The sequence below is a fragment of the Carlito syrichta genome, unplaced genomic scaffold (genome assembly GCF_000164805.1).
Source record: "Carlito syrichta isolate Samal-C Ts95f unplaced genomic scaffold, Tarsius_syrichta-2.0.1 Scaffold302417, whole genome shotgun sequence".
NCBI lineage: Eukaryota > Metazoa > Chordata > Mammalia > Primates > Tarsiidae > Carlito > Carlito syrichta.
In genome coordinates, this window is record NW_007246513.1 from 263,659 (window position 1) to 280,193 (window position 16,535).

The 16,535-nt window shown below is 55.7% G+C and overlaps 1 protein-coding gene across 1 annotated transcript in view; it reads right to left on the minus strand.

Moving 5' to 3' along the window:
- The window catches only part of SDK2 (sidekick cell adhesion molecule 2), a 189,974-nt gene that overhangs the window by 135,537 nt on the left and 37,902 nt on the right, over window positions 1-16,535 (minus strand). The window contains exon 5 of the mRNA XM_021711624.1: window positions 13,454-13,613. Within this exon, the coding sequence (XP_021567299.1) occupies window positions 13,454-13,613 (160 nt within the window). The remainder of the gene's footprint in view (window positions 1-13,453; window positions 13,614-16,535) is intronic.

Here is a 16,535-nt window from a genome sequence, read left to right on the forward strand (position 1 = left end):
CGGGGAGACTAGCTTTCTAGGCTACTATTCCCCACGCTGCTGAAAGAACAGCCTCTTCCTTACCCAACCTGCTGGGAGCCCACTCATCTGTACCCCTGTTCCCCCTGAGCTGGAAAACACACTGGCATCAGCTCCAAGGGACTGCCAGTTACAGCTGAAATCACTGTTGGACCTCCCACCCCCCTGCTCCCCGCCGAGTCTCTGACACCCCAGGGAATTTGGGCAACCCTGGGAGAACACAGGGGCCCAAAGTTCAGAGTCACAGAAACCCCAGCTTCTCCCATAAATCACAGAGCAGAAAAGTGGGCCACCACAGAGACTCCTCTTGGGGGCACAAAGACACAGGGGAGAGACACCTGTGCCCACCCACATCGAGAAATCTCACCCACGGCCTGAGGTGGAGGGGGAAGGCTCCGTGGGGCGGGGAAGTCAGGCACACAGGCCGCCCCCGGGAAGCAGGGGTCATTACCAACTCCCCAGGCATCTGTCTAGACCATTTGCCTGCCTGAGCGCCTAACTGAGTCAAGATCTAATTAGTTTCTGTGTCCTGGCTGAGAGCCAAGGGAGGGCACAGGAAGACCTGGGAGGAGGTGCAAGGAGGAGGATTCTCAGGGCAAGCCGGGGTCTCCAGCCCAGCTGCGTGGGAAGAAAGAACGAAATCTCATTTCCATACACTGAAACACCCCAGATGAAAGACATATGTGCCCTTGATGGGGCCTGTTCCTTCCTCTCCCCCAGGACTGTGGGCCATGCACGCCCCGCGCCCACCTCTGTGCCCTGGTTACCAGGGATTCAGGCCAAATTCAAACGTGTCAATTTCAGGTGATAAATGATCAAATCCTTCCTAATTTGCATGTTAAATTTCCTTGTGGTGGAAACAAATAGCCTCAGTTCATCAGAGAAGAGCTTTCCTCGGGAGCCTTTCATTAAGGGCGGCAGTCAGCACTTCCTCTGCATGTTCTGCACCCCACACTGGGGAGTCTGGGGGCTGGGGGGGAGGCCACCAGGTCCCCAGGCTTCTGGGATTGGCTGGCAAATGGGAGGAGGTGCGGGTGCGGGGAGAAAAGAGAGCATGGCTGTGCGTGCACACCTGAGCATTTCAGACTCTTTGGTGCAGGTCCACGGCCCTACCTCCACCCTAACTGGCCGTGTGACCCTGGATAAGTCTGGGCCTCAGTTTCTGCATCTATGGGATGGGAGGTGTGACAACTGGTCTGTGGACTCCCCAGGCCGCCCTGTGTGAATTAAATGCATGCATGCTGATGACGGCACCTGTGCCAGGCTGCGTGGTAAGGCTGGGCGTGCAGAACTGTGCATGGGCACACCCCAGCTTCAGAGAGAACCATGGCCCCACCCGCAGTGCTCAGGGAGTGATCCCGTGACCCAGGGGAACATCGAGGGAACTCAGTCGACATCTGCGGGAGGGTGAGGGGAGGCCAGGACCTGCGATCAGGGGGCCGGGCCTGGCCATGCTCCCACCCTCAACGTGGCCCGTCCCTCCCACGTCCCCAGGTGCCCAGCCTGACCAGGGAAATGCCGCCGTATCAAACTGGATCTTGGTGTCTTTGCTTTCAACCATGCCAGGATGCTGCAGAGCTGAGAGCCCAGCGGGATCTGAGCAGCCCTGGATGGAGACTCAGGGCGCCTGGGTTTGAATTCTAATTCTGATATTAACCCACATCCTTTCCTCCGGGAAGTCATTTCCACTCAGGGCCACGGTGTTACTGCTGTAAGACAGGGGGCTTGACCCCGATGTCAGGAGAGGTGTTCTCTGGCCTTGTGACTCTCTCAAGGCCCCTGCCGTCCATCCCTTTCTTGCCCCACCATTGCCCTCAGCTCAGGTCCAGCCAGGCAGCACCCACCGTCCATCGCCAGCTTCCTCGGGGGTGGGGGCCCGTTCCTCCCCAAGCCAGGACCCATTAAGGCGCGTGTGGGGGAGACAGGTTGCTATGGAAACGGAGCCAGCCAAGGTTTCAGAGACTTTTGCATCTTTTTTCGTCTCTCCCCTTACACTTTGAACTTATTAGTCTTAATCGCCATAATTATTGCAAGGCCGCCAGCCTGAGGCACAAGGAGCCAGCTGCGCCCCTCGCTGCCCAGCACTCGCCCTGCCCCTGGGGGCTCCCCTGCGGCCTCTCCCTCCCATCTGCTGCTCCCCTGGCTTTTCCTGCTGCTCACCAGCAGATCCCGAGGCTGAGCCTGGACCCCTCATGTCGGGAGGACCCTGTCCTAAAGGAGGAGGCCTCCCTCCCCAGGATGCTTGGGGCAGGCTGGAGTGTCTTTGAGGGTGATGGTAGGCGGCGTTTCTGGGCATCTGTGGGGACCAGGTGGGCTTGCCATGGATCGCCATGACCCTCCCCGCATTCTCTTCCACCAGTGGCTGCAGCCTCTCCACCAATGATTTTAGCAGGACCGTTCAGAAGAGGCCAGAGTAAATTATTCACATCTCCGGGAGTTGAGGCTGAAGTGTCTGCTCACAGGTGCATGAGCTTGGGCCAGGCTCTCGGCATCCCTGAACCTCCGACAACGGTGGTGCTTTACCTGCCGGCTCATCCCAGCCCGGGATCAAATGCGGCATCAATGGGGGCAACCTGTTGCCGGGAAGTGCCGTCTACTTAGATTGCCATAAGAAAGAGGGCCTTGGGAGGCTGAGGTGAGTGGATGGCCTGAGCCCGCGGGTTCGAGACCCGCCTGGGCAACTTGGCAAGGCCTCATCTCTATAATAAATCAAAAAATCAGCCGGGCGTGGTAGCGCGCGCCTGTAGTTCCAGCTACTCTGGAAGGCTGAGGCGGAAGGATCGCCGGAGCCCAGCAGGTCGAGGCTGCGGTGGCCGGGAGCGGCCACTGCACTCCAGTCTGGGTGACAGAGTGAGACTCCAACTCAAAAAAAAAAAAAAAAGGGCTGAAGGGACCCCCAAGAGGGAATGCAGGGCGGCCAGCCCATTCTGTCCTCCCTTCCTCCCATGCCGAGCCAGGCCCTGACCGCAGCATGGCATGACACCCACGCACAGAAGGGCAGTCTGGCTCCAGCTGGGTGAGTCGTGGGGACACCGGCACCTTGCTGGAGGGCGTTGGCTCTCCACAGGGGTGCTGTGGCACGGCACTTTTGGCATTTTGGGTTGCCACATCGGAGGGGCACCTGCCGGCAGCTAGCGAGACGAGGCCGGGGCTGCCGCTCACACCAGGCAACGCACAGGGCAGCGCCCCACAACAAAGAACTTTCCATCCCCGAGGTCAACAAGGCCATGCCGAGAAGCCAGCTCTGGTTGCTGCCTTTCTCTTGGGCAGCACAGGCCTGGGGTCTGAGGGGTCCTCAAGCCATGCGGCCACCCCCGCTGGAGGAAGCCTGCCCCGTGTGGCCCCTGGGGGTCCCTCAGCCTCCCCACTTTCCCAGGATCCCCGGGAATGGGAGGAGCTGGCCTCGGGTCAGGGGAAGGACAGGCTTCTCCTCCTCCCGGCCCGCCTCCCCAGCCTTCCCTGAGGATTACGACATTTCCAAACTCGTTAACTTTTAATTACTACCTTCCCTCTGCCTAAGTACACTGGCTCCATGCCACGTACATCTCTATTAAAATTCAATTTATGCCCATCATAACTAATTCCCGCACTTCGGCTTTCTCACCATTTTCAGACAAGATGTCTGAACTCATGGGCGAGTTGGAGTAGATCTCCAGAGAGGCTGGAACAGGCGGACGGGGTCTGGCTTCATGGAGGGGGCGGAACTGGCACTTCCCGGGAGGGCAAGAATGGGACCGCGGTCAGGAAGAATGAGGAGGGGGGAGCCTGCCCCGCTAGGGGGAGGAGGGGGCGCCGGAGCCACTGTCGTTTCCTTGGTGGCTCTCCGGCCACTCTTTCCATGTATAGACATCAGGGCCCGGACACGCTTCTGCATGCCCAAGCTGGCGTGGCATTCACAGCCACCCTGGGAGGTAGCTACTAGTGTTACGGTTCCCATCTTACAGACAAGGCAACCGAGGGAGAGACTAAGTCACAGGCACAGGGTGAGTCAGATACAGGACTGGAAGTCCTCCCAAGAGACGCTGATGCTGGATCCTGGAAGACAAGCGAGGGTTTGCCAGGTGGCAAAGGCGTCAAGGACAGCACAGGTGGGAAAGGGATGGGCGCAGGGTGTTTACGAGCAGAGACCATCCGTACACTACGGGTCCCGCCCCTTAGCAAAGAGAGATGGTGAGAGGAGGCTGGACACAGGGGCAGGGCTGGGTGGCGCAGGGTCTTGGCCTCCACCCCTGCCATGGTGAATGACCCCATAGCTCTCACTGCTCTTCCCAAATCCTCTGAAGACTGCCTGCTGCCTGGATGCAGTCCAGAATGTTCTTCCTGGCGCTCCGGGTCCTACCTCTCCCTTGCAGGGCCAGCGGCGTCCCCGACATGCTCCATCCTGCTCGCCCCGCCTCCAATTCTCTGCTCCTGCCCGTCCATGAGGATCCGCTCCCTCACGGCCTCCCTGAGCTCACCCTTCGCACCTCCTCAGCTTGCCCCATCCTCCCTCTCCTGAAGGCCACCTGACCTCCTGGTCCCTACATCCAGCTGGCAGTCTTAGTATCCAGCCACGGTGGACAGAGTCAGCCACTGGGTCCCCCCTGGAACACCGTCTTCCCTTCCGTGACTCCCCGGTCTCCAGGCTTCTGGCTCTAAACGGGCCTCTGGGCTGGCTTTCGCCTCCCTTATTTATGACCTGCTGGGGCCTCAGCGCCCTCGCCTCGGATGCTGTGTCCATTCCCTCATCCTGACGCATCCCGCGACTTCTCCATGGATACCCTCCGACGCTTCATCTGCTTCTCTGCTGGACATCCCTACCTGGATACCTCACCCAGCAACTACCACCCAGTGCCACGCCTTCCCAGAAAGCCCCTCCTCTGCCACGGTTTCCCTCGTCAGTTGCCTCTATCCCTGCCATCATGACTGACCCCATAGCTCTCGCTGCTCTCCCCCTCCATGGCCTGTGAGACCCTCGACGACCTGACCCCAACATCCATGCCCACCATTCCTCGGGCTTCCGTCCTCCCGTCCCTCCAGCCCTGGCTGACTCCACCCATTCTCTAACCCCAGCTTTCGGAGTAGAGTCTTTTTTGTCTTTCTGAGTTGAGGTCTCACTCTGTGGCCCCGGCTGGAGCGCAGTGGCACAATCATGGCTCATCACAGCCTCAAACTCTGGGTTCAAGGAATCCTCCCTCCTCAGCCTCCTCAGTAGCTGGGATTACAGGTGTGCACCACCATGCTTGACTATTTTAAAAATTTTTTATAGAAACGAGGTCTCACTATGTGGCCCAGACTGGTCTCGAACTCCTGCCGTGGCCTCCCAAAGTGCTGGGGTTACAGGTGTGAGCCACCACACCTGGCTGGAATCTTTTTGACATGTATTTTCCCTTGAAAGCACCACCGGAACTGGAATCCGCCAACGCCTGCACCGTTAATTAATTCTGCTTACACACGCGTGAGGCAAAGGTCTTCTTGTCTCACCACTAGCCCCTGGTATCTGGTCACAAGGGCACATACTGAGTTCATGGCGACCCGACAGGAGCACTCCATCCCTCGCTGCTTGTCCACTCAGGCCAAGTTCTGCACCTCCCAGGGGCTGCCCCAAACTCCTCCAGCTCCTGCTGTCTCTTCCTGCCCCTCCCAGAAACTCCAACACTTGCTCAGCCTCCGTCACCCACCGTGGCCCCAGTGGGGCGGGTGGGACAGACATTGCTGTTGGTGCCGTCATCCTCGCCTACTCTGTGCAGGGCAAGCAGAAGACCCCAGATCCTGGCCTGCTGAATGAATACATGTTGGGGTCTCCTGACGATCCTTCACAGGCTTGGAAGCCTGGTCTCAGATCCACGATTTCAGATCTTGGGCAAGAAGTGGAACCTGAGCCCGGCACTCCTCCTATGTCAAGATGCCTCCCTTCCTGCTGATGTCAGGGGGCCGAGAAGAGGAGCCTTTGTGGAGGTGGCCAGCACGGGGTATGTGACCATTTGCGGTGTTGGTTAATAGGAGGGAACATACGATTTCTCTTTCTGCAGTGGCTTAGGAAGTGCCACCGCCCTGAGAAAAGACAAACACAGCAAGGCAGCATGGAGCAGGGGAGGGGCATGGCTTGGAGTCCTGAAGATCCTGGGTGAAACCTGACTCTCCGTGTGCTGGCTGTGTGACCTTGGGGAAGTTGTGGAACCTCTCTGAACTGAGATTCCTAGTTGTGAGGCAGAGATAATTGCACCAATCGCCCAGAACCGCTGCCAGGAAGCGCTTGGCGTGGTTCCTGACACTCACCTGGCATGTGCTCCCGTGCCCTCGGGGAAGGCCTGCTGGCCTCTGGTTCTTCAGCTTCTGCTGCCTGTTTTTGCTTCTAAGGGAGGCCAGGGAGAGGGTCAGAGAAGCCAGAGACAAAGCAGCTGGCTGGCCTGAGACTGTCTCTTCATCTTCCTCTCTGAGGCATTTCAAAGGCTGCGCGTGGCTCTGTGCCTGTCCCCTGCCTCTGTGCCCGCCTGGGGCCATCACACGCGAGGCGCTCTCTGCCTCAGACGGACTTTCTTCTCTGACCCCATGCAGTTCCCAGACACCAGAGCTGTGTCACAAGCAGCCAGCCTGGCGGAGGGGTGGGGAGCAGCCTGGGACTGGCCCTGCACACACCCACTCCTGGCCACTCGTCCTCTGCCGGCCTCCCACCCTCACGCAGGCATGCCCTCGGAGCAGAGGAATGACACACAGCGAGGAGGGCCGGGGACAGAGGAGCCCGACGGGAACCTGTGTGTGTCTGTGCAGCGAAGATAACAGGCTTGGTTCGGCCCCTGACTCTGGCGGGGACCCCAGGCAAGTTCCTGAGCATCTCTGAACTCCGGGTCCCTCATTTGCAAAACGAGGGTAATAATAATAACACTCACCTCTTAGTGTTGTTGTGAGGTGAGGTATGTGGAGTACCTGGCACTGAGCGAGCCTCCAGAAATGTTAGCTCTCCTCTGAGTGTGTGCGTGGCTGATTATGCACAGGAATCTGTGTGTGTGTGTGTGTGTGTGTGTGTGTGCGTGTGTGTGTGTGTGTGGCATCCACCCCACTCATCTTTTTTTCCTATTTGATTTTAAGTGTGAGAATAATTATGCAAGAAGCTGTTACCAAGGCAGGGCACAATCCTTTGGTCGATGACTCCACCAGAGTCTGGTCACAGGGACAGGTGGTCCAGTCTGTTCTCAGTCTGTCCGTCCTCCCTCCTCCTCCATCACCACCCCCTGTCCTGCCATTTCAGCTGGCGGGGTCATCCCCAGCCACACTGCCCCTGCTGGCGAAAGGGAGGTAAACTGAGGCTGATTAGAGTCAACCTGGGAAGACTGATGGGGAGGGGAGACAGGGAGGTCTGATGGAGGGGACGGGGCCTGATGGTGGGCGTGGCCTGATATGAGAGGGTGTGGCCTGAGGCGAAGGGCGTGGCCTGATGGGAGGGGGCGTGGCCTGACGAGAGAGGGCGTGGTCTGGTTCCGGCAGCCTGGTTTGATGGGAGGGGCTTCCGCAGCAATGCCACAGAGCCTGACCTTTAGGGCTTTTATGCAACTTGCCCACTCCATGCTGTGGGCAGACAGGCTCATGACCAACACACCTGTATACACGACTGTGAGGGACTCACATTCACACTCACACTCACGCATTCTCACACACCCCATACATCCCAGACGAGCATTGTGTTCAGCCTTCCGCCACCTTCCCCATCACATACCTGGGTACTCATTTTGGGAAGCTGCGACCCTCTTCCAGGGTAGGGACCGGCAGTGAGGCCAGTGCCAGACCTGGGGAAGGGTCTCCCAGGCAGTGTCCTGCTTACATGAGAAAAAGGATCTCATCTAGTCAGATTTTGCTTTATCTCTTAGGGATATCTGGCCCCACCCCCTCCCGACTGTTATAGCCACTTTATCTCTCTATCTGGGAATTCAAGGTTTCTAAATGGGTAAGATTTGTCACCAACAAGGAGCTCTCACAGCACTTGCCAAAGAGGAGTTCTGGAAAGGGTCCTGGGTAACATCATTGTTACTTGCAAAGGTGTGCACAGTCCAGGTGACCACTCAGGCTCATCTGTACGAGTGATTTCTGGTGGATTTGTTAGCAAATTTGCCCCCTAAGTCTATCCGTACAGACACCTTGAATCAGCCCAACAGGTACCATTAATTTCATGTAAGTTCCACCAAGGAAGGGGTTTGACTTATAGAATCTCATGAATTCCTTACAATAACCCTCTAAGGTAGGTTTTACTGTTACTGATCCCAAGAAGAGCAAACAAATTCGGAGGGGCTCATGAGTGAATTCTGCCCAAGGTCACAGAGCAGGCAGGGACATAACTGCAATCAGGAAGGCCTAACTCCAAAGTCTATGTTCTTTCCACTCTGCACCCGTGAGAAAGACGTGTGTATGTGTGTGTGACTTCTGTCATAATCACATGTACTCAGAAGGATGCACAGGCTTGCCTTTGTGTACCTTGCTGTGCACGTGAGAGCACACACACGCACATCCCGGACGCATTTGCTTACAGATCCCACCAAGAATAAAGACTCAGAGATTGGACATGAATGTAAGCTTTCCTTCCTTGGAAACATAGTTATTTTTATGGCAGCACTTCTAATCTTATTTTCCCTCAACTTGCTGAGGAAACGCAGCCATTTTCCTGCCTGAAAATCGGATATTAACACCCTACTCAAAGCCTAGGGTTTGTAAAATTCTAGGAAGAGCTCAGTTGGCCAACCTCCTATGGAATGCAGTGTTCAGTGTGCATTTATTTGTTTGTTAAGCCCCAAAGAAATGCTGAGAATCTAAGGATGCGGGGGATGGGCATGTCAAAAGGACTCAGGATCCAGCCTAGAGGAGTTCCACTGGTTAGCTTTGGATTCATATGAGCATTGAGCATATCCACAATGACATGGATAGATTAAAACACATTGAATAAATAGAACATATTAGTTTACACTGATGCTAAATTATTTTAAAAGAGATAAGAAGGGAAAGCTCTTTACAAGAGATGCCAAGGAATATAAGCAAGAGGAATAATAGAAAATATCCTTATCAAAACCACCATGGTAATAACAGATTCAGGCAAGACTCATCAATGGATACTAAACTGCTGGGTGGGAGATTGCTGGGAAAAAGAATATTCACACGGTCCCAAGTTGCCCACCTATTGCCATTTATCAATTACAAAGGGAGGAAAATACCTCAACACCTTGACAATGGAGAAATCTAGCAGGCATCACCTTGATCAGCAAACCAAAGCTCATATGAGGGCAATAATGGGGGCAAACTGTTGTCAGCGGCCTTCCAGTGTGAAGCCTCAAGAATGACTCACACTGACAGCATATTGTTGCCAAAAAGGTTTAATGTGAGTTTAATCATGAAGCTACAACTGGACAAATCCACATGGAGGGAGATTCAGCAAAGCTGCCTGCACTCTCAGAAGTGCCAATGCCATGAAAGAGAAAAAAAAAAACTATCCAAATAACTCTAGCTTGAAGGTGTATAAAGAGTCATGACAACTCAACGCAATGTGTGGTCCCTGAACGGGCCTCATATCAAACAACAACAATGACTGGGACAAATAAGTCAAATCTGAATAGAAATCTGAATATGGGCTGAGTATTAGATAGCAGGATGGTATCAATGTTAAATTTCCCGAGTGTGAAACTTGTGTTGTAGTCCTGAAGATGAATGCCTGGTTCTTAGGCAATATTGCTTAGGAGTGAAGTGACATGATGTCTACAACGAATTCTGAAGTAGTCCAGAGAAAAAAGTGCATGCATATATGCGTGTTGGAGAGAGTGAGAGAGCTCAAGTGAGTGATATCTTTATAACTGGTAATGGCAAACCTTTATACGGTGTTTACAGGGCTATACTTAGAATTTTCCTAAGATTTGAAACTATCAAAATGTAAAAGGAAGAAAGAAGCACTGCTGTGGCCCAGGCCCTCTCTGGGGACAGGGATGGTGCAGTGGACACGGGTGGCTTCTGTCTGCCCACAGAAGGGGCTGTCAAAGTTGGGTCCTATGCCCAGCAGTAGGCATGCGGTACAGGCCCGGCCAATCAGGATGCGCCGTGCAGCTGCCCGCTGTGATTGGCTAGGGATGATCTGAACCAGCCAATCAGAATCCTCCCCTGGGATCTTCTAAGTGAAGTGTCCAGGGAAGTTCCCTTTACTCTGAAATCAGGCAGCTGTAGCCTGTGGTCCCTGCACTTCTCAGAGACTCTCCTGGCTTGAGAATGAAGTAAGAATTCAGAAGTGGACACAGCTGAGCAGCCTGGGGGGCAAGGGCCTGGCAGTATCAAGCGTTTGCTTCTAGGTCCTGAGACCTCTGGAACTGCCAGGGTTCTAGAAGTTCTGAACTCAGTTCTGTGGTGTAGTTACAATGTAACAATGTTCTATGTAAATGACGAGAAGACAAGGTCTCTAAGAATGTGTTATGGAAAGTCACAGAGGACAGGAGAAAAGTGTGTGTGTGTGTGTGTGTGTGTGTGTGTGTGTGTGTGTGTGTGAGAGAGAGAGAGAGAGAGAGAGACAGTGAGAGAGAGAGAGAGGGAGGGAGAGAGAGAGAGCGAGCAAGCATGCACACGTGTACTATGAAAAGCTTTCTTAAAAAGGCATAATTTAAGCTGGACCCTGCAGGAGAGAGAAGGCTCTGAAAGGGATGATATTCCATGTGGATGGGACAGTTTGCCTCTTACAGAGGCAGGTAAGAGAGGGATACACAGGGGAGTGTCCCGAGCCCTGAGATGGTCTGGCTTGGTGGGAGTATGCTACCCTGGACGGAGTAGCAGGAGGGAAGAGATGCTGTCAGGAACAGACCAGGAAGAGTTCTAAGGCCATACTCAGGAGTCTGCACCTTACCTTGTGGGCACAGCAAGTTTCTGATGAGAGGAAAATCCTGATCAGACTAGCCTTTGGGCACAGCACTGCCACTGTGCCATTAAGAGCCGGCACTCTTGGGGGCAGGGAGGCAGAGGGATGAGTTTCCCAAGCACAAGCTCATTTATTTCCCCTGAATAACTTCCACCCAACACCGCCATAAAATGGCATATTTGCATTCTCCCCATTGCTTTGTTTTCTAGAATTTGCAGAGCACATTTAGTAGAAAGAGTGCTTAGGATACACATTAAGGAAGAATTGCAGTAATACTTCCTCAACCAGGGACAGTGTGTCGGATGGTAAAAAAAAAAAAAAAAATCCTGCTCTGGGCTGGGTGTGGTGGCTGATGTCTGTAATCCCAGCACTTTGGGAGGTCAAGACAGGAGGACTGCCTGAGCCCAGAAGTTCGAGACCAGCCTGGGCAACATGGTGAGACTGTCTCTACACTTAAAAAAAATTCCTGCTCTGGAGTCAGACAACTTTTATTTGAAGCCCAGCTCAGCAATCTGCCCTTTGGTGATTGGGTTAACTTCTGCAAGCCTCAGTTTGTCTATCCGTAGAACGGGGGGAGATAACTGAAACAACTCATGGGATTGCTGGCAGGATTAAAGGAGACCATCACAGAGTACACCGTAACGCCTGCCGTAGAACACATTCTCTTTCATCGCCAGCGGTTATCATTTTCATTACTATCGTCAGTAGCCGAACCCTGTCTGCTACCTGGATGTCTACCGGGGCAAAAGCTGACTGTGTCCAAAGGTAGCCCATTCCATTGTTGGGTAAACCCGCCTGATCCTTCCGGTGAGTCGGAAGCTGCTTCTATACGTCACCCACTCTTGCATCCAAGCAGTGCCAGGGCTCCCAAAGAGCCACTCTGAACCAGACAAAGAAACGACTCTCCTCCTCCTGGGTCCTGCCTCCAGCTCCCTCCTGGGAGAGGCCACGGGCAGACTGGGAGCCTGGCACCACGCACACTCATGGTATGCCACCTGCATACTCTCAGTGTCTCACTCAAGCATGTCCGCCGTCTGAGAAGACAGATGCTGTCAACACTTCCCTGGAGTTGCCAGGTGGCAGTCAGGAGCAGCTCTGAGCCCCCAACTGAAAACCACTGCAAGAACTGCCCGGGGAAGCCCTCTGGTTCCCTCTGGTCCCCTCATGAGCTTCCTGGAAAATCCAAGGCCCAGAGGGGCCAGCCTTGGAGGGCCTCTGGCTCGCCCGTCCAGGTGTCCCCTCTTCAGAAGGGGACGGTGGTCCTCCTGCCCTGGGCTCTCTTACTCCCTCTTTTCCCAATGTGGCCACACGACACCAGCCAGTCCAGTCCAGGGGTGAGATAAAAATACTGTGTGTGGGGGGGGGGATGGGGGAGATAGTTAGTCACCCCAGACTCTGTCCTCCAGGCTTCCCAAAGGAAGGGACGGTTCTCCAGGAAGGACAGATCCTCAAGCAATTAAACCTCCTCCTCTCATCTGCATTCCTGTCCCTTGGCAGATCTGTATCAACATCCCCAGGGCAAGACAATCTTGTTTCCCCAACAAAACCGATTATGCACATCAGGCCCGGGATTAATCACCAGCCACGGGGTTGAAGCCAATAAAAAAGGCAGAGATGGGCAGATAGGAGCAGAAAGAGGGAGCGCACCCTAACTCTGCAGTCTTGAGGAAAGGGTGCCAGTTGGACGGCCGGGGGCTGCTCAAGACCCCACAGCCGCGCCTGGTGAGACCCTGCGGTCTCCCACTCTTCTTTCTCCCCATGTGACGGTGTCCCCGCAGGGACACAAATAGGGTGTGACGATACGTGGGCGGGTCATTTCCAGTTCCACTGGAATTGTCCCCAAATAGATGTCCCCTCCTTTGCAGAATCCAGGTTGCCACGTGCCCCACCCTCCAGTTAACTTGGGTTAACTTCTGCAAGCCTCAGTTTGTCCATCTGTAGAATGGGGGTAGATAACTGATACGACTCATGGGATTGCTGGCAGGATTAAAGGAGACCATCACAGAGTGCACATCACAACGTCTACCATAGAACACACTCTCTTTCATTGCCAGCGGTTATCATTTTCATTACTATCGTCAGTAGCTGAACCCTGTCTGCTACCTGGATGTCTTCAGGGGCAAAAGCTGACTGCGCCCAAAGGTAGCCCATTTCCAGTTCCCTCCAGCGGACCCAGACCCTCCCGTAGAGCCCCCTGGAGTGGCAGGTTCTTCTCAGCGGGGAGTTTAGGAAGGGACTCTGGCCACAGCCACAGCCACAGCCACAGCTGCTGGCAGAGAGAGCCCCTGTACCTCAGCCACTCTCTCTGCCCCTGTACACTATGATATGGGTCCCGCAGTCTGGGCAGCAGCCCCGGCCCACTACCCAGCCATCCTCTGCTGGGGTCAACAGGGCGGGGCTGTCTCACCCCCGGGCCAGACGGCCTTTGCCCCAGTTTCGTTGCTCCAGCCTCCCAGAGCACGAGAGTGGGAGTCAGAAGCTGAGCCCGCCCCACCTCCCCAGCGACACATAGTCCCCCCCACCACACCCCTCAGGGCGGGGCAGTGGCCCTGGCAGCCAGGAGGAAGGGGAGGAGCGAGTTACCGGTATTCCAGGGAGAACTTGGTCAGCTCTCTGTTGTTGTGCAGCCACTTGAACTCCAGTGGCCAGCTGCCTTCCGCCATGCACGTGAGCACCAGGCGGTTCCCTTCCAGGTGCACCTGCGTCCGCACCGGCTCCGTCTTGAAATACGGGGGCACGTCATCTGCGGGAGACAGAGAAGCAAAGCCACTGTCACCACCTGCTCACCTGCATGCCTCGGCTGGTTCAGGACCCTCACGCCCCCAGGCGGATGGGGCAGGGGCAGCCAGGCAACTTGTCCAAGGTCACATGGCTGGGAAGGACTTGAACTGGGGTCAGTCTAACTCCAAGGCTTGGTTATCACTGTGACTGCCCACGCCTACCAACCAGAGCCCTGCCTCCCTGCTGCCCGGATCACGCCGGGCTCACTGCCCTGCCGCCATCTCACTCTCCGGCACCTTCCATCTGTTCCTGCCCTGGTTGCCTGGCCATTCCAGCCCCTTCCCTCCTGGGTTTCTCGATCCAGGGGAGAAGGTGGGGGCGGGGGACACTGACTGTGCCTCAATCAAAAGGCATATAACTGTCACAGGAAAACAGGGAGAAGGCAGGCTTGGTGGCTCAGCCTGTCATCCCAGCACTTTGGGAGGCTGAGGTGAGTGGATTGCCTGAGCCCATGGGTTCGAGACCCGCCTGGGCAACGTGGCGAGACCTCCTCTCTACAATAAGTCAAAAATTAGCCGGGCGTGGTAGCGCGCGCCTGTAGTTCCAGCTACTTGGAAGGCTGAGGCAGAAGGATCGCCAGAGCCCAGCAGGTCGAGGCTGCGGTGGCCGGGAGCGGCCACTGCACTCCAGTCCGGGCGACAGAGGGAGACTCCAACTCAAAAAAAAAAGAAAGAAAACAGGGAGGTGGGTTGAGAAGATAGGAATCTTCTGAGTCCTGCTCCCCCAGCCTGGGGGAGCACCTCAAGGTCTATCCGGCGGGTCCTCTGCCACTGGGCAGCTTGCTCCTTTTGTCCTGGGCCAGCCTGCCTCTACCACCTCATTTGTGCCCAGTCAGTTGCCTGGGCAGAGGAGGCACCGCTGCTTGGGCTGTGTGTGGGGGGTGGGAGGGCGAGCGGTCACTGTGGGTCTCCACAGATTCACCCTCACCCCTTGGCCTGATGGTTAGCCCAGCCGAGCACGACCCTCCCCACCCCCCATGCTCCCCCGACAGAGACAATGGACGTTGTTGGCCCTGGACTTCCAGAGACGGCTCAGACCAACCGCTGCCGATGGAAAGGGTGGGAATGGAGCCTCTGTCCTCTGGGTCAGGGAGGGGGTGGAAGGGAGTATGGATAAGAGGGAGACAGGATGGTGGGGGATGGGGAAGAGGGAGGGACTCTAAGCCTATCCTTGACATCTGCCTTCTGGGGTGGGTTGGGCCTGGAGATAAGAGCCAGCATTTGTAGTAACAGTCACAAGGGTCACTGTGCTTGCTCCAGGGTCTCTCATATATATGCTCGTGTAATCCTCCTGGCAACCCCACGACTAGACAGGATTAGAATCCACATTTTAGAAAGCGCACACCCAGGCCCCGAGGGATTAGAGACCTGCCCATGGTCATATAGCCGGGTGGGAGGGGCTGAGCCCCACAGACCAGCTGCAGAGGCCAAGTGCTTGAGCCCCGGTGACTCCCTCTGGGAAGCAGGAACTCAGCAGGAGGAGAGGCATCAGGCAAGAACGAATCAGGCAAGAACCCACAGACACCCGGAGTTGGGGTCCTTGCACTGGATAGACAGGGGCGTGAGTTCCAGAAAGCCCCACCCAGTGGCACTCCCTGGTGAGCACCCCTTGCCATGTGCTAAGAGCTTGACTGGGGCCAGGACCAGGCTGCCAGCCCAAGTCCACACACCTTCCAGTGACCACACTGTGCCCAGAGGGGTGAGACATGCTGAAAGCCACACAGGAAGCTGCTGGCAGGGCAGGCCCTGGGCATCCTGACCTCCAGGCCCGTGGCGGGTCTGTGTTCTCTCCACTGCTTCCCAGCTACGTGGGGGTGGACACATATTCACTGGAGTCTCAATTTCTCCATCCGTGGACACAGGAAAAGTGACCTCAATGGCTAAGGAGTGGAGAGGTTAGTGACTAAAGATACTGACCCGGAGACTGGCCTGGAGTTGATGTTCAGCAAATGTTCATTTCTTTCCTGAACACTAAAGCGTGGGTGTCCCTGCCAGGCAGGGGGCTCCAGCATCCTCAGCGCGGGCTGATGCCCCAGACACACTGTGGTCAACCAGCTAATCCTCCTGTCTGGGTCCAGAGGGTTGATAGAACATCCCAAAGGAGGAAGAGGAAGGGGCTGGGGAGGGGGTGATTTAAGGCCCAGGTCGTCAGTCAGACTGACCTTCAAGAGCATCAAGGGGCCTGGACCCTGGTCAGTCCCCTCACCCTCAGATCTAACCAGTGCTGGGTGTCCATAGTCTTTGGTTCCTCATTTGTTTCCAGGCCTTTCTGGGCTCCAGCTCAGATTTTATACCTCAGCAGAAGCCCCAGTGTACGAGTGGGGTCCGGCCCACTGACCCTGCCACACAGCACCCCCAAATCTTGCACCCCACTCATGCCCAAGGGCTCGATCTTATGGGTGTATAACTGGCAACAGTTTGGGGGGCTTTTTCTTAAACCCCCATCTTGGCTACCCACCCTCACCATGGGGGCCACCAGAGAAACAGACCTAAGGGTGAGCTGGTAGTGGCTCAGGGATCAGGAGGAGGCAGAAGGACCCCTTTGACGGCCCTCTCTGTGTCTCCCTGTCCGTTACCACCATTCTCACGCACATCTTTCAGTGCGCACAGAAACCGCAGGTGAGCACCTGCCTTGGAGACAGCCAAGAAGGTGCCTTTTAGAGCGTGGACTTGGGGGAGTGACTGCCATCTCCTCGTCCCTCCCGAGGCTGTTTGTGCCCCTGGGATCCTAGCCCACCTCTGGCCGCGTAGCGGGGAGGGCAGAGAGGCGGGTGGCACCCATGAATCAAGGGAGAGGCCTGCTGCCTGCTGGGCAGCTGGCTCTGCTCAGCTGAGCAAATGGGCGGGTTCTCACTTCAAAGGCACATTCAGCTTCTCCAGCAGCT